At 40.4% G+C, this 24,119-nt stretch overlaps 1 protein-coding gene across 5 annotated transcripts in view; it reads right to left on the bottom strand.

The window, feature by feature from the left end:
• Positions 1-24,119, bottom strand: part of FNDC3B (fibronectin type III domain containing 3B) — a 361,399-nt gene that overhangs the window by 48,133 nt on the left and 289,147 nt on the right. For all 5 annotated transcript variants that reach the window (XM_001165324.8, XM_016942296.3, XM_063807331.1 and 2 more), the window contains 10 exons: positions 23,451-23,575; positions 21,813-21,987; positions 19,352-19,438; positions 17,454-17,592; positions 15,123-15,194; positions 11,284-11,402; positions 9,394-9,499; positions 8,250-8,422; positions 6,074-6,187; positions 5,150-5,299 (listed from right to left, as the gene is read on the bottom strand). In XM_001165324.8, coding sequence (XP_001165324.1) covers positions 5,150-5,299; positions 6,074-6,187; positions 8,250-8,422; positions 9,394-9,499; positions 11,284-11,402; positions 15,123-15,194; positions 17,454-17,592; positions 19,352-19,438; positions 21,813-21,987; positions 23,451-23,575 — 1,260 coding nt within the window. The remainder of the gene's footprint in view (positions 1-5,149; positions 5,300-6,073; positions 6,188-8,249; positions 8,423-9,393; positions 9,500-11,283; positions 11,403-15,122; positions 15,195-17,453; positions 17,593-19,351; positions 19,439-21,812; positions 21,988-23,450; positions 23,576-24,119) is intronic.

Raw genomic sequence — 24,119 nt, 5'->3', positions numbered from 1 at the left:
ACACGATCTTCAAAATAACCCCCTGTGGTAGATCTTAAATGGTAGGTATTCTTATCCGCCTTTTACAGAGACAGGAACTCAGAGTCAGATGATAACTTAGGCCTCAGATTTAGAGGCAAAGCTGGGACTGGAATCCAGTCCATCTGACTTTTAAGTCTAGAGCTGTCCTGGAATAGCAATAGGAAAAGGCATCTTCTATCTTCCACATGAATAATAAACTCATCCCTGAAGTCAATCGTCAGCGCTCATCTGACTTTACCCAAGAGAAACAGCTGACACCTTGATCACTCCCAGGTCTTTCAAATGCTTATTCATCACTAGGTCTCCAAGATGCCACACTTATTTCTCCTCCTACCTTACCTGCTGCTGCTTCTCAATCACCTTTCCTGGTTGCCACCATCCCCTGAACTCTTAACGCTGGTGAGTATCAGCCCTCAGTACTTGGGTACCTCCTTTCTACCTCTACTCAAACTTTTGGAGATGTCATCTTGTCTCAAGGAGTAAACGCCACTGATAACCTACTCCCAAATTTGGATGGGCAGCCCAGACCCCTGCTTTGAATACCGGTCTAGGGTATCTGTATTCAACCACTGAGTATCTCCACTTGCATGTCCAACAGGCATCTCAAACTCAAATGTCCACACAGCTCCTCATCCCCATCCCATCCCTCCTTACAAAAACCTGACTGCATCTCCTGTGGTTTCCCTCCTCCTTCAGAGCACTCAAGTCATAACTAAGTCATCTCTGGACACCTTTCTTCCTCTCATACCCCTCTCCAGGCCATCAGCACATCCTGTATTACTCTAGTCCAACTACTCTCTCTCCCATCTGGTTATTCTAATGACCTCCTAGCTGGTATCTATGTTGGCCCTTGCCCAATAGTCTAAATTCACAGCAATCAGAGTGATTCAGTGAAAATATGAATCAGGATTATCGAGATTTTTGGTTCAAATTCCTTCAGTGGGCTTCCATCTTATTCAGAAAAAACTTTGAAGTTCTTACAAAACCCTACAGGACTATATGATCTGCTGTTCACCACCATTCCCCTTCAAAAACCCATTAGCACTGTGACTTCATTGCCTGCTACTCTCCCCTTTACTGACTCTGCTCCAGCTACACTGTCTTCCCTGCTGCTCCACAGGGACACCAAGTTTGCTGCCTCCTCATGGCCTTTGCACTTGGCTGCTCCTCCTGTCCAGAAAGCTTTTTCTCCAGACATCTGCACAGCTCGCTCAATCACCTTCATTTGAGAGAAGGTCTGTAGGTGCCACCTGTTCAGCGAGCCCTCTCTGAACACATTTCAACTTTGCAATCCTTCCTCTGTGGTCTTCCACGTTTCCTATTTCCCTTCTTTGCTGTACTTTACATCATGACACTTATCACTGACATAGTATATAGTACTCCTCTGATTAGAATGCAAGTTACATAAGGGCAAAGTTGCCTGTCTGGCTCACTGTTGTATTTCTGGCAACTGTACTTGATACAGAGTATGTGTTCAATAAATGTTATCAAAAAGATTTTCTTTCTTACAAAGACAAAAACATTTGGCAGCTTTCTTACAAAAGTGAATGTACTCTAAAACTTAGTTTTCATTTAGCTTATTGGACAGCTTATGAGGTTGAATTATAAAACTAAAGGAGTTTGAGTTTTGTTTTGTTTTTTGTTTTTGAGACAGGGTCTGTCTCTGTCTGGAGTGCAGTGGCGCAATCTCAGCTCACTGCAACAACCTCTGCTTGCCAGGCTCAAGTGATCCTCCCACCTTAGCCTCCTGAGTAGCTGGAACCACAGGCACATACCACCACACCCAGCTAAGTTTGAGCTCTTAAATCAAGGTCTAAAACAAAACTTATAACTCCTTTGTTAATTTCAAAGAAGCAGGCTTAAAGCATTTATTTGCTATTAAATCACAGTTGAAACTCTACTGCAACATTTTGTCATACCCACTTCTGTTTCATTACAATACCTCAATACCTCAACTCTCTTTCTGGAAAAATTTTAACATGACAAATTATTTTATAAGTATGTATTTCGAGATTTTGGTACTGATATAAATGTATCACAGGGGCAGAAAAATAGGATATCATGGAGCCCAATGTTTGTATCAACTAGGGCTTTGTATCACCATATCACAGAAGGACAAGAACATGGCTTTTAAGAGTTGAAGCTTAGTTCAAACCTTGATTCCATCATTTAACAACTGTGTGATCTTAGGTTAGTTAATTTCTCTGAGCTTGTTTCCTCAGCTGTAAAATGGGGACAGTAATGCCTAATTCATAGAATTACAGTAAAGATTAAATCGGTTAATATGTAAAATGCTGGCAGAGTATCAGGCCAACAGTAGGAGCTACACTTTCTTCCTTCCCACTGGGAAAATTATGAACAAAATAGTATTTTCTCTATTTTTTCAAACACCTTTTTATTGTGTACTACTTTTATACTTACAGAAAAGTTGCAAAAATAGTACAGAGAAATTTCTGTCTATCTCCTACTCTGCTTTTCCGAAGAGAAACATGTTACAGAACTATAGAATAATGATCAAAACCAGGAAATTATCACTGGTGGCCGGGCACGGTGGCTCACACCTGGAATCCCAGCACTTTGCGAGGCTGAGGCGGGTGGATCACCTGAGGTCGGGAGTTCGAGACCAGCCTGGCCAACCTGGTGAAACCCCATCTCTACTAAAAATACAAAAATTAGTCAGGCGTGGTGGCAGGCGCCTGTAATCCCGGCTACTCGGGAGGCTGAGACAGGAGAATCGCTTGAACCCGTGAAGCGGAGGTTGCAGTGAGCCAAGATCGCGCCACTGCACTCCAGCCTGGGTGACGGAGCGTGACTCCATCTCAAAAAAAAGAAAAAAAAAAAAGAAAAACATTATCACTGATACTATACTATTAACATACAGACCTAATCAGAATCTTACCAATTCTTCCAATGTTCTTTTTCTACTGCAGGATCCTACTTTCTTTTTAACTAGCTTGGCTCTATGGAAAACATTTCTTGATTTACACCACTTTTTATTCACAGTTTTCAAATGAAATTTAATTCAAAATCAACTTTTTGTAAATAATAGTATGCCTATAATATACAACATGCCCTATGAATGGAATTACGTTGGTACTTAATTAAAACAGTCCTGAAAATACAAAAATTCAAAAATTCCTGAGCAAAACAAGAAATGTTCCACCACATTTCTATAAAACACAGTACAGGTATTATAATAAATTTTTATTTTTTTGAGACAGGCTCTCACTCTGTCGCCCACGCTGGCCTACAGTGGTGCAGTCACAGGTCACTACACCCTTGACCTGGCTCAAGTGATCTTCCTGCCTCCAGCTCCTGAGCAGCTGGGACTACAGATGCCTGGCTAATTTTTGTATTTTTTTTTGGTAGAGGAGGGGTTTTGTTATGTTGTCCAGGCTAGTCTCGATCTCCTGGCTCAAGAGATCAGCCGGCCTCAGCCTCCTACAGTGCTGGGATTACAAGTGTGAGCCACCATGCCCGGCCAATATTTAAATTCTTAAGTGCCATATATTCAAAAAATATTGGGGTTTAACTTGACTTTGTAATCATGTTGAATGAAAATAATTCATATTTGGTCCACAAATAACAATAAATTGGTAAAGTTTGAACAGACCCTTTTCCTGGCAATAGTCCTTTAGTGTGGCAATGGTAATTTTAAAAGTAGTACTCCCTTCATAAGATCTGACTCATTTTATTATAAATAAGCACAGACCTTTGAAAATATATTTCTACTCCTGTTAATACAACGAGGCAAGATTATGCAGGTACTATTCTTATTAATGTATCTTTTATAATGCAGCTTTGGGAAGTCAACGCTAAGACAACATAGACTCTGAAAGAGAAGGAGATATAATAACATTTTAAAGAAACACCAAAACTCAAAAACCATAATGGAGTGAAGCTCTTTACTGGGGTGGCAGACAGCTCTTTATTTATATCCTGCCTTGGTAGAAAAACAGGAGTGTGGCACATAATTTAACCTTTCCCCAGTGACTCAGCATCACTATTATAAATATCAGACAATTTGCTGTGACACTGACTCATTGTCAAAAGGTTAATTATGTCCCAGGTGCTTCATTCGAGAAGCAAGAAAGGTGTATAACAAAAGAGTTTAATCAGAAATGTTTCAAATACAGCAGACTTCTGAATTTAACAGAAATGCTTCAGTTGATCTGAAAAATTAAGTTATAAAGCGAATATTTTCTCCAAAGCGACCAGAGACATTGGGTGTACTTGTAATAACGAATTTGATCCATGACTTAAATCAGGTGGGAACTTGACTTTGGCATCTCTGTTTCTTTATCTATTCAAATCTAAATGTGTATGAAGACAGAGCTCTTCAAGGTCAACAACCACATCTGATTAATCTTTGTATCTCCCTTCCTGATCTTCCTTTGATCCTGGTACAAAGTACTATAATGCTCAAGAAATGTTACTGAACAAATGGAAAGAGGAGGACAAAGAACTCTATTTTCTCCAGAGACTAAGGCTTTACACAGAAAAAATAATAATATAGCCAAGAGAGTAAAATAAAAGTAAACCCATGGTTATTGTCACTCTGAGGGGTTAGGCTATGAACCAATTTTTCTTGATGTTATTCTATCTGGACTCCCAAGTGGAAGCTTATAGATAACCAGCCTTGATAACCGTCACTGGGAGGTGGGAGGTGGGGTCCTGTAATCTAATGCAGACTAGTCCAGATTATTTTTGGCTCCATTTAACAGCTCGTAAAATAATTTTCTGTCTTTTACCAGTTCTAAGAGTCTTTCCCACTGAAATGTACATCTCAGGGGAATGAGACAGAAGGCTCCTTCCCTAAGGAGCTGTGTCATCTTTCCCTTGGACTTGGGTCATTTATTCAGCAAACTGACGAACAGACAAGATACAAGGGTGGTGAGAAGCAGAATGGAGAAGAATCTTATTTTGTTCTTAAGTTTCAGAATTTCCTAGAGAAGCGGAAATTAACTGCAAAATAGCAAAACAACCAAATATATTTTTATTTAAACGGACTCTTTTTTTCCATATCATCCCTCCTGACAGCCTCCTACAAGCCTTTGAGTGGGTTTCCCAAAGTGCCTTTCATGGGACAGCAGTCCTTGTGAGTAACATCTGAATAATGTCAACCTACCTGTAGTCTACAGCAATATTGTGCAGCAGGCAACAGGTCTCTTATTTCAAAGCGGGTGTCTGTCCCATGATAAATGAGTTCTAAGGATTCTTCATCTTCTCCCCATTCCAACCTGTACTCTGAGATGTCAGCACCAGAACTATCAGGACTCTGGAAAGGCAGAAATGGAAGTAGTTAATAATGCCACTGAGAAGAGAATCCTACTGTGCTTGTATTCAATTAACTAAAATGGGAAAGAGAGCAACATGCCCCAGAATATTTCAAATACATATAAAAGAAAGGCACGATCACAAATATATATACCTACTATGTACCCACAAAATTTTTTTTGAGATTTAGAAATTTAAAAATAAAATAGGGCCAGGTGCGGTGGCTCATGCCTGTAATCCCAGCACTTTGGGAGGCTGAGGTGGGTGGATTGCCTAAGATAAGGAGTTCGAGACCAGCCTGGCCAACATAGTGAAACCCTATCTCTACTAAAAGTACAAAAACTAGCCAGGCATGGTGGTGGGCACCTGTAATCCCAGCTACTCAGGAGGCTGAGGCAGGAGAATCACTTGAACCAGGGAGGCAGAGGTTGCAGTGAGCCGAGATTGTGCCACTGCCCTCCAGCCTGGGTGACAAGATTGAAACTCTGTCACACAAAAAAATAAAATAAGTAAAATAAAATAAAATTTTTTACAAAAAGAAAGGCATGAGAAACCATTTCCTCTCAGTTTTGACTACAGTAAAATTTCCACAACCCTAAATAATATAAGCAAGTGGCAAGTGCCAAGGGTGATTACTATAGTATACAGAGCAAAAAAAAAAAAAAAAAAATCATCTATATGTGCATTTTGGATTTGCAGCTTCCTTATAATTGGTATTTGTATTTGGGAGTAAAGTAGAAGAAACAGAAGTTGATGCAGAATATGCCTGACTTACCTCCCAACCCACTAAGACACATCCATCAGGTGTACAAGAAATACAAGGTGCTTTGCATTGTCCAGGAGGCCCTGCAGCAGTGGTAATTTCTGAGACATCAGAATAGGGACCATACTGAAAGAAAACACACGCACACACATTTATGTATATATGCGTGTATGTGTTTGTGAATGTGTGTGCATACAAAAGCTTATAACCAAATAAAAGCTAGGCTAACATCATCATCAACACAACTAATTAACAAATATTACCCAATGATTTTCACTTTCAATTCAATGTGTGTAAGTTTTTCTCCTACTTACAGTCCCTGAGTAGTAGATGTCTGTCATTTTTTTAATTGGAAAATAATTAGTTGGTTGACAAAATATTTTCCCTTTCTTGGGACATGAAATAAAAATATGCTGATTTTTGACAAAACAGGGCAATCTGCTTTCATATTTCTCAGAGGACATCCAAGAAAACTAAGTCAGATGCCCACTGCAGTTTAATTTTTAATGAATAAAAATATTCTTGGAATTGTTGGTGATCAAATTCTAGGTATTTCTTCTAGTTACCGGTATTTTCCCTTTTGAAAATAAATGCTTCTGTAATGTTTTCTCAGTGTGTTCCCATCACCTCACCTATTCAAGGGTATCCACGGCAATCCTGATATTACCATCAGTGACCACACTGCTCAGAGCCAGGAATTGCTAGAGACTTACCACACTTTGAGAGAGTCACAGCCACCTGAACCACCCATTTTAATGGTGGCATATTTGATACTTCAAAGGTTTGGAGCAGAGTAAAAACTTTCCAGGCTAACAAAATATATGACTGTCCTTGTCAAAATGGGAGAAAAAAGATGGCAGGGAGGGGGGAAACAAAAAACCACCTCTCAACATAACATGCAAAGATGCTGGGGAGTTGGGGAAGCTCTCTGAAATGGACCTCAGAAGGTGACTACAGCGATATATATGGTTAATTTCTAATACAACAGGAATAAACCCAAGCTGAAGATAGTTTCTTTATAGGATAAATCAGTGAAAGGGCTGAGAAAAGTACAGCTCACACCAGCCCAGTTGCACATTTATCTTTGTTGTGGCAGATAGTAACTGAAAAGTTGATGAGAGAATGGGGTAGACACAACAGTGTGCTCATCACTATCCATCTTCTTTTCGCTTACATGATTATAAGTTCAGGTACATAGGCGTTAATGTTTAGACTTTTTTGTTTTCACTTAAGTATCATTGTTGTGTCTGAAATTCTTTTCTATTGGAGAATTAGGAGAAATCCAGTTTTGGGCACTCTGCCTAAGGAATAGCCCTTCTTTTATTCCTTTACTTTCTTAATAATTTCACTTAAAACAAAAAGTCACTGCAAGTTGGGCTGTCTTATTTTTTTAAAAAATCATCTATTAATTAATTCTATTTATTTGCATGGAGCCCATCTACACAAACCACTGGCACTTTGGACGGGGCATTTAGCTGGCTTTACCCACACGCTTCTGCCCTTTTATGCTTCATCAATCTCTGAGCCCACCCAAAAGCCTCACAGTTACTGGGACTCCCACTGCTCATTATTCATCTCCCCCTAAATCCACATCATTTGGCAATTTCAAAGAAAAAAAGGACAACCACCTTTATGGATATAACATAGACATATATATTCTCAATTTTTGATAGCTCAACTTGACAACTCCAAACGGAGCAATAGAAGGTGAGAGTCCTGTAGTTTTCACGTGAAACAAAACAAAAACAAGCTGGTGTCCCTAGCCACTACCCTTCTCTAGTTGTAAAAACTGAACTAAGATGTTGCTGGTTCATTTAGACAAGGCAGTATAAAACTTTTATTAGAACTATTATCTAATCCTAATTTCCCTGAACTGATAAAGTCAATAGAATAGGAAATTTTCTAAAAACTGTCGAAAATATCTACAGGGTGATATCCTTATTAACCTTGAGTGCTGTCTTCATAGAATGATATGAGGACAAAAGAAACAGAAAACTTCTAATGCTGGGTCTATATGAAATCACAACAATATCAACTCAGAATTAAGATTTACAGACACTGCATTAATGGTTGTCAAGGTTGCATCAAGACTGTCAAAAATTTCAGGAGGCTAGAGACAGAAGTGCTAGCACTTTGGGTTCTGATTATGCATTCTGATTCTGGTTATGGTGTATGGGCTTATACTCACCCCTCCATCATTCAGAGCCCTCACCCGGAAGTGATACACGGTTCCAGGAAGCAGGTTGCCGACGGTGCACTCCAGCTCTGGGCCATGGTACACTTCCGAGGCTACGTCTTCGGGCTCCGTCATCTCCACGCTGTACTCTGAGACCTCACAGCCACTTTCCGATGCAGGAACATCTGGGAATGAAGAATTTTTTTCATCTTAGAACACTTTGTGCTTCCAGTTGACCAAAGTGCACCAGATTTCACACAAGTTGAGCAAAATATCACATAGGTGGCCGGCCTCAGTATCTCCCTTACAAAAGAATCCGTGCCCACCAAAAAAGAGATATAAAAATAAAAGTTTCTGAATGATGTTATCCATACTCTCCAAAGCAGGTCCACTGAAGTTTATTTAATTACATTGATAAAATAATCCCAAAATTATAGGAACATTAGATATATTTCTTCATATTCTAATGCTAGGTAAATGGAAGAAAAAGAGGGAAGAAAAATCTCTTTAATTGGAAACCAAAGGTCATACTAAATCAAAATACAGGACCCCAAATTGGCACAATTTATTATACTTTAGACATAAGTGGTAGGAAAAAATAGTCTGCTAGAGAGTTCTGTACATTTGTACTTATAATTCTACATGTTGTAAACTGCTGGACACAACAGGAAACGCTAATACAGCTTAAGTCAATGCTGTAAAAACATCAGGACCCACACAGGACAATGCAGCAGAGGTGGTTGCAAACAAAGACGAGGAAGAATTCCATGTGATCTTATAAACCATTCTTTGGTTTAAATTCTAAATGGAGCACAAAATTTTTTTCCCATTAATAAAGTTGAAAACTTTCTGAAAAAGACTGGCTGTTCTTGAAATACTCCCTAGAAATGTGTCCCCTGAAGTGCGGGGGATAAACCATGTGTGTGGCACCATCAGGAAGAGGAAGGTGAGGGACAGTGTGTTGCGGGTGTGGATGGGGGGAATGACACACATAAAAAACCTGGGTCAACATACTTCAGGAAGAATATGGACATCCTCAACAGACAAAAACATATATGGTCTTTAGAAGAAAGCTTTGAAACTTAACTACAAAGCATAAGTCTTCATCTCCAATTGTCCAAATTGTCAATGTCAATGTGAAGGTTAGTTCACTCACCCCACTCTAAGTGGACTTCTTTGTGCTTTGGTCTACCCAAAACCCTCGGTGGTCGACATTGACCTGGTGCAATGCTTAGTGTGCGAACAGGGAGACTTTCAGAACACTGCAGGAGAAACACCAGAGAGAACCATCTCTTAGTTACTGTGAATTTATCAGACCTCTACATATCAGGCAAATTCCACCCCATAACTGCAAATGTTACCGAAAAGGGGTTACACACTAACTGTGTGCACATTATGGTATGCTTTTAATGCAATTAAGATCTTCATATAAATTTATGTGTGTGTGTTTTAAGGGTGGCTATAGACTTCATATGGCACTGGGAAAAACAAGAATGATTATTTTTGAAGTTAGATTAGCAGACATGAGTACTATATATCCTAACCACACAATTCTTTTCCTTCAAATCAAAATTAGAAAGACCCTTCATGAGGACAGAAGAGAACACAAAACGACAGCTGGATGAAATTTTAAAATGGTACCATAAATGGCCAACCACTCACATACAGAGCAGAAAAGCAAATAAACTCAATATTAATCAATTGATTCTGACATTAACCAGCAGGTACTGTTAATGCTAAAATAAGTAGTCCTTTATTTTGCAGGATCTGGTTGCGTAAGTCTAGTGGTATGGAAGCTGACCTACTTCCTGAGACAGGAGAAAATCAGGTAGAGCTATACAGCTCAGCCACATTCAATTTTCTTCCTGAGAAGTGGCACAGAGGAAATGAACTCTATGCATTTGAGCAGTTCAGCCTCAGTGCCACCTTGTGTAGTGCCTCACACATAGGAAGGACCACTGATAATCTCAGCTTTGATTTGGATTTACTCCACCTGGGAGGCATTCCAGACAGCTTCGGCACTGTATAAAGATGGTCCAGCTGGACCTTCTCCTCACAGGCAGTGTCTACATGGGCAGTCTAGATGTCCTAGTACCATCCTTGGGGGCAAAAGAAAGTAAACCCAAAAACTGATGTTGCAAGTGGGTTGACTAGAAAAATTAGGCATTCAAATGGCAGGTATTCTCTTGAAAAGTCAACCCAGCACAGGGCTGTAAGCCACCATCTCTCCTTCTCTTTCATTTTAAATTTTTAGTGGTTTAAAATCATAATGTTAAATATCTCTACAGTGAAAGTATCTTTTGGCATCTCGTTTGTCATTCACTTTTCTGAGTGTAAGTTAAAACCATTTAGATAACAATTATTTCATTTCTAGAGTACTCCATGTATTTTTATTAGGTTGTTTTGCGCCTATGAGAGTACTATGTGGTTGAAACTAAGGCTCCTGACATGTTAACAGGTTAGTCTAAAGTCATATAAATAGTAGAAACAAAAGAATGGATGCTGCCTACAGATGTGTACGTTGGGTACCACACAACTTCAGGAGGTGCCACTCAGCTCAGTCATCATGGATTTATATTGTTTTTGCAACAACTTTCCAGCAGATGGCAGTAAAGTACCTTGAGGAAGGTATGTCTCAAATTCTTAAAATTGATAGATGTGGTAACAGCAGTGCTGTGCAGGTCTTATCTTTTTACTCTAAATTCTATAGTTTTTTAATCATTGCAATAACCGAGGTCTCCTTTATTTAGTCAATGCAAATTCCAGACAATTTTCAACTGTCACAGGTGATTATGTCAAAGCCTTCTGAGAAATGAGTGAGTGACAAATGTACCCGAAAATACCACAATTCAGTAGGGAATCATTTAGGCCTATCTTATACCTCTAAACAGCAATTCAGAAAGCTCTATTTTTCATTTCCTGACATGATACTATTAGGTTGCATTACCAAGATACATTGTTTAAACTGCAATTTGCTTCTGATGTTATAGACAGTTTGTCCAAATTTGATCAATGAGGTTTACTTTCATATGGAAACAAAACCAACCTGGCTGTGTCCGCCGGTACTGATGCAGCATGCTCGGAGTTTGTACAAAGTGCCTGGTTTCAAGTGGGTGAAGGTGTATTCGGTAGCCGACCCACTGTAGGCCACTTCCCACTGATTCGCTGTAAAACAAGACTTATGCATGACTTTATGCCTCTTGTAAAAATGTAGCATATCAGCCATTGCTGACAAGAAAAAGCTCTATGTTTTCATGAAAACCAACATCTTCTTTTTCTTTTTAAATAGCCAGAAAGCTCTTCCTTTTTCTTTTACAAAGTTAAAAACCAAAATAACACTGAGTCATTTTTAATACTTAGTGTTGCTGGCTAGACTACCTATTATCACCACAATTACATTTGCTATGAGGTTTGGATGTGGGAAACCATAATGAAACGTGCCACTGGCATGGAGGGAGTGGTAGGAGACACAGAACAGGGGTGGGCAAGCTATGAAATGCTCCTGGTGTGAGGAGGCCTCAGGGGCAGCCAGGCACGGGGCTACTTCTTGGCCACGAGGCTTCTGGCAAGTCTGGGGCAGTACGCAAGAATTTCTCCCTGTTCTTATCTGCCTAGAGGTCAAAGGAAGTGAAATCCTCTTTTAAAAACTGGGTCTTTTGACTGCCTTCATGGAGCTCCACTTAAAAGACAAAAATTAGAGGCGGTGGCTCACGCCTGTAATCCCAGCACTTTAGGAGGCCGAGGTGGGTGGATCACCTGAGGTCAGGAGTTTGAGACCAGTCTGGCCAACCTGGCGAAACCTTGTCTCTACTAAAAATACAAAAATTAGCTGGGCATGGTGGTGGGCACCTGTAATCACAGCTACTTGGGAGGCTGAGGCAAGAGAATCACTTGAACCCAGGAGGCAGAGGTTGCAGTGAGCCGAGATTGCGCCGTTGCACACCAGCCTGGGCGACAGAGTGAAACTCTGTCTCAAAAAAAAAAAAAAAAAAAGACAAAAATGCCTACGGGGGTGACAAATTAAAGACCAAATGTGGCATGACCCAAGTGATCTGACCGCTTTGTGGAACTGAAGAGAGAAACGGTCGCCAGGAGTCTGGGTGCCCCCCGAGGCTGATGCCGTCAGAAGCAAGGGCACACAGGGCTGCCTCAGCCGCCTGCCTGACTCACAATTCCAGGCCACTGGGAAGCTCTTCACTCCTCTGTTTTATTCCCACTCACGCTGTGTTTCCAGTTGACCACTTTACAAAAGCCTTTTACTACATGAAGTTGTTTTAGGGGAAATGCTTTTTCTATTCCCTGGTATTTTAACTAGAGTAACTTCCACAAATTCCCCCAGCGGCTTATTAGTTTAGATTCACAACAGAGTCGCATGCACTAAGGCCATATGAAGAAAGGCAATAGTAAAGGCAATTATCCTGATATTACAGGTCAAAAAAACCTGTACTGAAAAGGTGACTGGGAGCAAGGATTACTGAAAAGATTCAATCACTCACTCAGCCATGCAGTCGCAAAGTTGTTAACTGGAAGTCCAGAAGGGCCCCTACTTTTGATTTGTCATCAGTAGCTAAAGGGAGCCGTGAGAATTCAAAACATACTTAAATATTCACAACGAGCCACTGGCATATACATGACTTCTAACCTAGTTGGGTTTTTCTAATGAAGAAAAGCTAAACCAGGTTTTTTGTTTGTTTGTTTGTTTGTTTTTTGTTTTTTCTTCCGAGACAGAGTCTTACTCTGTTGCCCAGGCTTAAGTGCAGTGGTGCGATCTCGGCTCACTGCGACCTCCGACTCCTGGGTTCCAATGACTCTCCTGCCTCTGCCTCTCGAGTAGCTGGAATTACAGGCACATGCCACCACACCCAGCTAACTTTTGTATTTTTTCTAGCAGAGACGGGTTTCACCATGTTGGCCAGGCTGGTCTCGAACTCCTGACCTCGTGATCCACCCACCTCGGCCTCCTAAAGTGCTGGAATTACAGGTGTGAGCCACCATGCCCAGCAGTTCTAAACCAGGTTTTTACCACAAAATATGATTTTATGTTTAGAACAGCTGTGCTCATCTCAAAAGAATTCTCATGTTTTCAGCTTAAAATAGGAAACAACAGACTTAAAAACAAAAAAATTCCAGGTGGTTCTCATGGTACAGAATAAAAAGCCAGCCACACATCAGCACTGCTTGCTTGTAAAAGTTTTATCAATGCTGTTTTTGGCATTAGCATGTGCCATTTAAAAAAAAATTAATGGTGGGCCGGGTGCGGTGGCTCACACCTGTAATCCCAGCACTTTGGAAGACCGGGGTGGGTGGATCACGAGGTCAGGAGATCGAGACTATCCTGGGTAAAACGGTGAAACCCCGTCTCTACTAAAAATTCAAAAAAAATTAGCTGGCCTAGTGGTGGGCGTCTGTAGTCCCAGCTACTCGGGAGGCTGAGGCGGGAGAATGGCGTGAACCTGGGAGGCGGAGCTTGCAGTGAGCCGAGATCACGCCACTGCACTCTGTCGCCTGGGTGACAGAGCGAGACTCCGTCTCAAAAAACAAAACAAAACAAAAAAAACCCTTAATGGTTAGAGAGATTATTACAGTGGTGAGATGATATGTCATTTAAAAAGTTTTGAAGACTATACTTTTCTCTATTAAAGTCTAATGAATTTTATTAGAAAGAAAACCTTAGAATTTTTAAAAAGGCACTAAGGAATTTTATTTCTAACATTTGTCCCATGTTAATCCACCCAGTATGAATAGTAACAAAAACCTGAAGCAAAATGACAATGAAGTTGGAAAGACATCTTCTAAACTTGTTATAAAAGTGTGATTCTTGTCACTAGCCCACAATACTATATATTGTTTAATCATGCATGGGAATTTGTAGATTACTGAACCTACCCCTTTTCACTATCTTCACCTTCCCCTTCCTGCCTCTGATACTCCCTTTGCTTATAAGAATTTTTTTTTTTTTTTTTTTTTTTTGAGACAGAGTCTCACTCTGTCACCAGGCTGTAGTGCAGTGGTGCAATCTCGGCTCACTGCAACCTCTGCCTCCTGGGTTCAAGCAATTCTTCTGCCTCAGCCTCCCAAGTAGCTGGGACTACAGGCGCCTGCCACCACGCCCAGCTAATTTTTGTATTTTTATTAGAGACAGGGTTTCACCATGTTGGCCAGGATGGTCTTGATCTCTTGACCACCCACCTCAGCCTCCCAAAGTGCTGGGATTACAGCGTGAGCCACCACTCTCGGCTGCTTATAAGAATTTCCAGAAAACGTATGGCAAGTTAGGAGATGAAAATACCAAATTTATCTGATTAATTAGGAACTCCAGTTCATAAAAAGACATGGAAGCTGAGTGTGGTGATTCATGTCTATAATCCCAGCACTTTGGGAGGCCGAGGTGGGAGGGTTGCTTGAGGCCAGGAGTTTGAGACCAGCCTAGATAACATAGTGAGACCCCATCACTGTGAAAAATGTATTCTTCCTCATCTTCTGTGGCAGAAGTATCACTTAAGCCCAGGAGTTTGAGACTGCAATGGGCCATGTTTGTGCCACTGCCCTCCAGCCTGTGTGACAGAGTGAGACCGTATCTCAAAAAACAAAACAAGAACAAACCAAACCAAAGAAACAAAAACAAAAGATAAACAAAACAAAACACCAATGAAAAAGATACAGAAAAATTGTTAAATAACACAAACGTAAGTTTCAAGTAGACTCTGATCTCTGGTGCTCTGTTTGAAATAGAAAAACTGCCAATATGTGACTAAAGTTTGTTTATTGTAATAATAATTCTATCTTTAGAATTAATGATTACTCACTATTACTATAAAGACATTACTATATTAGAAAATAGAGCTTGCTACTGGATTTGAATAAAACAACTGCCAAAAACTTCACCTTCAGAATTTCCATCAGTAATCTCTAGCAAGTACTTGAGGATTTCTGAACCACCATTGTCCTTAGGGGGATCTGGAAAATAACCAAATGTCTTATTAGCAATAAAAGGATATTGATTTTTATTGGTAAACATCATCAGGACTCATAAAATCACACACCATTATACTATCTGAATTCTAGACCTGACCAAAAGGCAAAATAATTTATTTCACCAACTCCTCTGTTGAAAAAAAAGAAAAGAACAAACCAGGAATCTCTGAATACTATCAGACTATTCAAAGTTCTTAGATCTAGAAATGTCAAAGAGCATTCATGTAGTGAAATACGAACAAAAAACTCGGCACAAACTGATCAAGTTGTTGAATTTACTTGAAGGTGCTCTTTAATATATTTGATGATTTTTATGTAAGACTGTATGTTCATATTTCTTATTTTATTCTTTTTATTTCACTTATTTTATCAGTGACCAGATTCGTTTGTTTTGTTTTTTTTTTTTCCGTCTGAGATGGAGTTTCGCTCTGTTGCCTAGGCTGGAATGCAATGGCGCCATCTCGGCTCACGGCAACCTCTGCCTCCTGGGTTCAGGCGAGTCTCCTGCCTCAGCCTCCCAAGTAGCTGGGATTACAGGCGCCCGCCACTACGCCTGGCTAATTTTTTTGTATTTTTAGTAGAGACAGGGTTTCACCATGTTAGTCAGGCTGGTCTCGAACTCCAGACCTCAGGTGATCCGCTTGCCTCAGCCTCCCAAAGTGCTGGGATTACAGGCATGAGCCACCGTGCCCGGCCAACAAGATTCTTTTGAGTGATGGAAAGGAACGGAAAGAGAAGTACAAAATTTATTGACAAAATAAATAAAATATCAAAATGGAATACGTCCACTCTAGCACAGTTTCCTACCAAGCAAACTTTACATCCCAGCATCCCAGGCGAATGTGGTATGAAACCAGAGGTGTGGATCAATGAGAACCAGTGCAGCAGCAGACAGTCTGAGGAAGAAGGTTCTGGCTTATTACTAGAGCCCTAGGCACCTTGGGTATATAGTCTACCCATAACTCTGTGCCTACAGGAATTTTATTTTCTGAGCAGAAAAACACTTCCTTTGCAGTCTAATTTTGCAAAACTATAAAGAATGTACCCTTATTATCAGTCTGCCACTTCTATATTCTTAGACATAGTGGAGATTTTTCTAAAAAATCTTAAGTTTTACTTATATATAAATTTAGAACATTCACTTCCCCTCTCCTTCACCTGGTATTTCCATTAATGTATATATACTTCAGTAGTAGATATTTACAATAATAATTATAAAGTTAAATATTATAGCATATAGCCAATGAAAGTAAGTAGTGTTGACAGAACTTTCTGAGGTTCTTTGAGAGAAAAGCTCTATGGTCTGGCTAAAAGCACATCTAGCTTTTTATCATTTCTCTGAATTATATCCATCTCTTGGGGAAACAGAAATCCTAATAATTCTATCTCACAATTATTAGGTAACTTGAAACAGCTATACGTCTCAGTGGTTGGTGTAATAATGTTTTAAATTCTCCTTATATTACTTGGCTGCAAGGTAAAATTTTATTTAAGATTTCAACTTTTTTTTTGCCTATTAGTTAATATTATTATGACATTAGTAAAAATGATACGCATAACACTTTTACATATTAATTGTCAACCTTCTAATTGTATTCATTTTATTGAAATAATTCACACACAAGAGGTGAGGCACAATATCCTTTTACCAGACAACATCAAACTCCTTATGAACTTTAATGTTAAAATTTCCCAAAGTTCAAGACTTTATACAACAAACACCAATGGAAACAAAACTATCCCTAATTCATTGCAACTTAAACATTCTGTATGCTAAAGTTTACTTAACAAACCTAAATTTTGAAATTTATTTTCAATATTAACTTTATAAATCAAAATTTTTCTATTAAGTATTGCTAATTTTTTAAGGATGAACTATTGAAGAATGAACGATGCATGCAGAGATTACTACATTCAAATCCATGCCTTAAAAATATAGGAGAAAAAAATATGTAAACAGGAAAATCGTAGAGTAAATGAGATACTCTTAAAAATCATCCATTTTAATTTCCACTAAAATTTAATTGTCCATTATGATTACATTTTAATGAAATTGTCCATTCCAATTTGTAGAATTCTCAGGATGTTTCTCACACATATATTCCGAATGCAGAAAACTTCTGCAAATACCATCCACAATTTTTTTGGCTTGTCACTACTAAAATTAATCATTTTTAAAAAATCTATCAAAAGAAAAAAAAAAAAAAAAACAGTAGCAGCAGCAGCAGCAGCAAAACATACCCCATTTGACACTAAAGCCATGAGATGTAACTGGGCCTCTGACAAGCGGTCTGGTAGGAGGTCCAGGCCTGTCAGGACTCGTCGTACAAACAAGAACTTCGCTTGGACAGCTTTTTCCTTCCGTATTAGAAGCAGTCAGCTAGAACACAACCAAGGAAACGTTAACATGATTTAGTTATCAGGGATCATTAAATTAATGGTCACTTTTTAACATGGTGAGATTAAGGCACCCATAAACTCAGACACACACACATTTTTTTCTCTTTCAACTCAAGTATTGATTTAACAGTATTTATTTTATAAATCATTTACTGTATAGTTGGTTATTAACAATTAAAAATAAAACCAGCCAGGCACAGTGGCTCACGCCTGTAATCCTAACACTTTGGGAGGCCGAAGTGGGTGGATTACCTGAGGTCAAGAGTTCGAGACCAGCCTGACCGACATGGAGAAACCCCATCTCTACTGAAAGTACAAAATTAGCTGGGCGTGATGGCACATGCCTGTAATCCCAGCTACTCGGGAGGCTGAGGCAGGAGAATCCCTTGAACCTGGGAGGCAGAGGTTGTGGTGAGCTAAGATCATGCCATTGCACTCCAGCCTGGGCAACAAGAGTGAAACTCCATCTCAAAAAATAAATAAATAAAAATAAAATGATAAGATGGGTTTTAAAGATATTTTTACCCTTTCAAAAAGACATGATAAAACAAGTATGTCATCACCTGGTTTGTATTGTTTTGTGAAAGGAAAATATGGGGGTGGGAGGGACATAAAAATAGCCCCACTTTTTAATGAGTAGGGCAATGCCACCTTGTGGAGAAATGTTAGCAGTATAGCTATGTTCTCATAGCCAGCATCGATAATAAGGGTTTTAAAAAATATGTTAAAAATTATCATTTCCCTCAAATAGTCACATACTGCACTTGATAATTTGGCAACTATTTATTGAGTGATTGCTATGTGCCAAATAATAGCATTTGGTCCCTGACTTAGAGAAGAACGTGTGGAATCAGAAGACAATCTTATCTTCCAAAACGCACACTTGTCATACTAGAAAATACAGTGCTGCAGAATATCGTTTTGATCTCTTAGTGATCGTAAAGTCATATTCACTTTTTTGGCTACTACACATAGTCCTATAGTAACATTAATGGTGGCTGTTAATGACCAAAGACAGCCCAGGTGGGGAGGGGGTGGGTCATGGAAGAGAAAATTAAAAACAAGTGAGGAAAAATAAATGGGCAGAAGAGCAAAGGAAAGTGAAGAGCAAAGAGACTGCTCGAAAGGAAAAAGGTATGGAGTGCAGGTAAGTGACAGGTGCACTCCAGCACCTGGTGTGTCTCTTCCCAAGCAAGGGCATTTGGCCATGCTGTAAATGCAATTTATTACAGCACATGATGACAATTTTTGTGCTCACAAGTTGGTTTTAAAATTAAAGCATGGGCCAGGCGCAGTGGCTCATGCCTGTAATCACAGCACTTTGGGAGGCCGAGGCAGGTGGATCACGAGGTCAGGAGATTGAGACCAGCCTGGCCAACATGGTGAAACCCCCATCTCAACTAAAAATACAAAAAAAAAAAAAAAATTAGCCGGGCATAGTGGCGCACGCCTATAGTCCCAGCTACTCGGGAGGCTGAGGCAGGAGAACTGCTTAAACCTGGGAGGCAGAGGTTGCAGTGAGCCGAGATCGTGCCACTGCACTCCAGCCTGAGTGACATAGAGACTCCGTCTCAAATAAGTAAATAAAGCATGTTGTACACTTTATAAATGTTACTTTCAAAATGTAAAGTGCTGTGAACTTCATTTTTTAACCTGTAGAGTCAATCTGACATGGTAAATGGTGAAATAGAAAACAGTTTCATTTTTAAGCAGTTCAGGTAGCAAAATGACTGACTCACCCTGAATTTATACTGTGTGCTTCTTTTGAGATTTTTCACAGTACAGGTTAAATCCTCTCCAGTGTATTTTGGGTGGAAAAGGTTATCCTGAAAAGGCAAAGCCAGGAAGAAACATCAGTATAAAAAATTCTGGGCATTAAATACCTTTGAATACAGGATTTTTATACTGCCTTTCCCTACCGTCACCAGCAACTGGCCAGAGGTCTGGCAGCTACCGCAAAAGAGAAAAATCAGAAGCCCAGAGTATTGTGGATAGCACTTGAGCTTTAAATAAAAATTTATCTCCATCACACTGTAATTTCTCCTGGGTCTGGTCAAATTTATTGTGACAAAGGAGTTAAGCACCTTTTGAAAATACATTTAACATTTTTAATGTTGTCATGAAAAAAGCCCTTTGCACCGAGGTCTTTACTATCAAACTGCAATGTGCTATGCAGTAAAGTGTGGCTGAGCTTCCTGACCACACAGTGCCCTCTTCTGGCCATGGGAGAAAGGACAGCTTAGATGGGAAAGGGCACAATCCTTTAGGAGGGCAAACATTCCACTAAAAGTTGAACTCAGGGAACTCATTCAATAGTTCTATCTCTATCATTCTATCATTCACTCATCAAAATACTACTTAGTACCTTCTCTGTGTTGGGCTGTCCTCTAGGCTCTAAGGATTCAGCACTGCCCAAGAACAGAAAAGGCCTTGCCCACAAGAAGCTCACATTCCAGTGGGAGAAGACAATACAGAAAAGCCGCTATGTATGTCACATGGTGTTAAGTGCTATGACAAAAACTAAAGCTAGGTAGGAGGATACAGTGGTGGAACTAGTGAGGGCTTTCTACAGCTGCTGGAGGTAAATATGGTAGCCATATGTGGCTCTTTGAATTTAAGTTTATTACAATTAAAAACTCAGTACTGGCTGGGCGTGGTGGCTCACAACTGTAATCCCAGCACTTTGGGAGGCTGAGGTGGGCAGATCACCTGAGGTTGGGAGTTCGAGACCAGCCTGACCAACATGGAGAAACCCCGTCTCTACTAAAAATACAAAATTAGCCAGGCGTGGAGCTGCGTGCCTATAATCCCAGCTACTCGGGAGGCTGAGGCAGGAGAATCACTTGAACCTGGGAGGCAGAGGTTGCAGAGGGCCAAGATTGCAACACCGCACTCCAGCCTGGACAACAAGGCGAAACTCCATCTCAGAACAAACAAACAAGCACAAACCCTCCATACTATAGGCCAACAAGCATATGTCAGGTGCTCGAGAGTTGTATGTGTATAGGTGCCACCATACTGGACGGCACAAATTATAAAATATTTCCATCATTGCAGAAAGTTCTATTGGGTGGTGCTGTTCTACAGTGTGATCAGGGAAGGACTGCCCAAAGAAATGACATATGAGAACAGACCCGAAGAAAATGAGGGAAGGGAGTCAAAGACATCTGGAAGGGCATTCTGGCCAGAAGGCAGAACTGAAAAGGCTTTGAGGCCACAGCACACACGGTGTGTTTAAAGAACTGACTAGAGGCTGGCTGGGTGCGGGGGCTCACACCTGTAATCCCAGCACTTTGGGAGGCCGAGGAGGGCAGATCATGAGGTCAGGAGATGGAGACCATCCTGGCTAACATGGTGAAACCCCATCTCTACTAAAAATACAAAAAAAAATTAGCCGGGCGTGGTGGCGGGCGCCTGTAGTCCCAGCTACTTGGGAAACTGAGGGAGAAGAATGGCGTGAACTTGGGAGGCGGAGCTTGAGGTGAGCCAACATCGCGCCACTGCACTCCAGCCTGGGCGACAGAGCAAGACTCCGTCTCAAAAACAAAACAAAACAAAAAGAACAGACTAGAGGCTGATAAGACTACAGTGAGTGGAAGCAATGAGGACAGTAATGGAGAGCCCAGTCACACAGGACCTTGTGGGCATTGTAAGAGCTCTAGGGATTTTACTCTGAAAAAGAGGGGAAGGCACTGAGACAGGAAGGATTCTGAGCAGGGTGCTGACATGATCTATTTGTATTTTACAAGTTGATGTTCTCCACCCAGGCTCTGTATGGAGAACAGACTGAAGCCTAGTAAGGATGAAGTTAGGAATATTAAGAGGCTATAATCCAATAACAATATTATGTTATTGCAATAATCCACAGGTGAGATGAGTGGCTCATAAAAGGATAGTAGCTGTGGAGATAAAAAATGGTTAATTTCTAAATAATTTCTAAGGAAGATTCAAGAGGATTTTCTGATTATATATAGGATCAAGGATGACTCCAAGAGTTTTTGCTTCCCCAGCTGAAAGGATGGAAATGTCATTTACAGAGATGGGAAAGAACAGGCTGGTGTTGGTAGTGGTGGTGACAGAGGTAGAAATTAAGAGTTTGGCTTTGAACTTATGCAGTTAATCTAATTTCATGGTGCCCTGTAGCTATAATAATACTGACTTGTACAAAACACAGAGAAGTATAAAATCTGTAAAACTCACATTTTCATCCTCCTGAATTTCCAAGGTGTAGGTGATCACTTCCTCAGGTGAACAGCCTTCTGGCTTACTCCACTGCAACGTGACCCATGTGATGCCAGCTCGAACCAGCCTTGGTGCAGAAGGCATCTGAGGGATATTTCCTAATGTGTAGCACACCACCTCTTGGCTATAACCACTGTAGAGAAAGAAAGTGAGGCACACAGTTAGAAGCATGTGAAGAGGCTTGGCATTTTAAAAGAGGAAGGCTCAGCCTGCACACTACCCAACTCAGCCTAGCAGGTAGAGTAAGCAAAGCCAGGTAAGGATGCTGTGTGTGATATTCCCTATAACCACCTTCAGCTTCCCCATCCCCCCACCCCATGATCTTCTACTAGACACACACACCAAGTCACAGGACAATATACAGTTGGCCTTCTGTATCCTTGGGTTCTGCATCTTGAGTCCACGTGAATGAAGTGACGTGTGGGCATTATATTGGATATTATAAGCAAGTTAGAGAAGATTTAAGGAGGGAAGGATGTGTGTAGGTTATACGCAAAGACTATGCCATTTTATATCAGGAACTGGGGCATCCATAGATTTTGGTATTCATGGCAGGGAGGTGGGGGAAGTCCTGAAACCAATCCCCTGTGGAAACCAAAGGACAATTGTACTTAAGAATTCATTTTCCCCCTCAAAAGCACTGGAAAGAAGGTATAGCACAATGCAATGTTTATCAAGTTATGCGTCAAGGAGCCTTCAAATCAATGTGAGCAACAAATATTTGTTGATGAAATAATGTTTTACAATATATACAGTGCTATTTTTCAAAAGTTTGTGGATGCTTCCAATTCATTTAAAAATTCTTGAGCCATAAAAGGCTTTGTGTCGGTATTTTTTCAACCAGTGAACTCTGAAGCTGTAATGGCTACCACGGTGGTGGAGGCAGGTCTGTAAAACTTTGTGATGTTAAAAAGAGGTTCTTTAGGTTGGAAAGAGGGTTGGGGACCACCGATGTGCAAAACCTTTAAGAAGATTTCAACAAGCAGTGATGAAAGAAAAAGATTTTTCCCTTAATGAAGAGTTACCCCGCAAGTGCAATTGAAACATGGCCTTTTCAAAGCCTCTTTAATCAATTGATACCTTACAGTACACCCGTTCTTGCCTTTCTCATACAGCCTAGAGGCCTGCAGAGGCCTCTAAGACAGTCCAGGTTTTCTCCAATTCTGTATCTGCCCTGGGCTTGACAACAATGGCTGGCCCAGCATCTCTTTCTTTGTACCAGGAAACACTCACATAATTGAAAAAAGGCAAGTGAATGAAGAGCTTGCTAAAGTGATAAAAGAAAAAGGCATGTGATCTAAAAAATTAAAGCTCCAAGAGGAATTCCTTTCAAGATCTGTACTGCTACCTTCACCTTGGTTCTTAGAGACCCCTAGTGGGGCCTTCGCAATACAGCTTGCAAGACTGCAGAGGCCATAGTGACGTTCACCAGCTTAAAGGAGGCCTTCTCTCCTCTGATTAGGATTCCCTCTTGGAAAACCTCCAGCTGATTTAGTGTGGAGGCAGCAGGCTTCCTCATGCCTTCCAGTCATGTAAAAGAAGGCTCAGGATCACCATCCAAAGGCTGAAGGGCAAGAGGACAAGGAAACATCATACCTGGTGCCAATGTCGTTTCGAGCGGCCAGCCTGAATGTGTACCCCATTGCCGGACAAAGCTTTGTCAACTTGCAGTGCTTCTGGCTCCCGAAAAAGCACTGTCTGAAACCACTATTTCTTTTTCCCTAAAAGTAAACAATGAAACAATGCATATACTTTAAAAAAAAAAAAACAACAGATAACCCTAAATAAATGAAGGAGCATCTTGAACATCTTGAATAACTGTTTAATTTCCTAGTTTGAATGAACAAAAACAATAGAAACTTACAGGGAAGTGTCCATGTTGCAAATAAAGCATTCTACAATGAAATCTCATCTCTAACATAAAGGCACTACAGAAAATTCTGTAATTGAGACAGGTAATTTACTGTACCTGTGGTTTTTTTGGTTAATAAAATAAAAAAAGGTCCTTTCAGGCAAAACGATGCTCCAGTTAACGATCGCAATTTCTAAGATCCTCCTCCTTACTTAGATTGGCCCAAACTGCCCAGCCTGATCAACCAAGAGTCTACTGCATCCACAGAGGGGTCACTGGCTCTGAAAATACACAGCCTTTCCCAGTAACTCCTGAGCACCTACAGACCCGTCTCTGCAGCTGAGTGTGCCATACAAGGCCCTCTCCAGCTGTATCTTTCTTGCCATGCAGTGGCCTCCAATACCTTCACAAGT

Source organism: Pan troglodytes, chromosome 2 (genome assembly GCF_028858775.2).
Source record: "Pan troglodytes isolate AG18354 chromosome 2, NHGRI_mPanTro3-v2.0_pri, whole genome shotgun sequence".
NCBI lineage: Eukaryota > Metazoa > Chordata > Mammalia > Primates > Hominidae > Pan > Pan troglodytes.
This window is presented reverse-complemented; position numbering and strand designations above follow the sequence as displayed.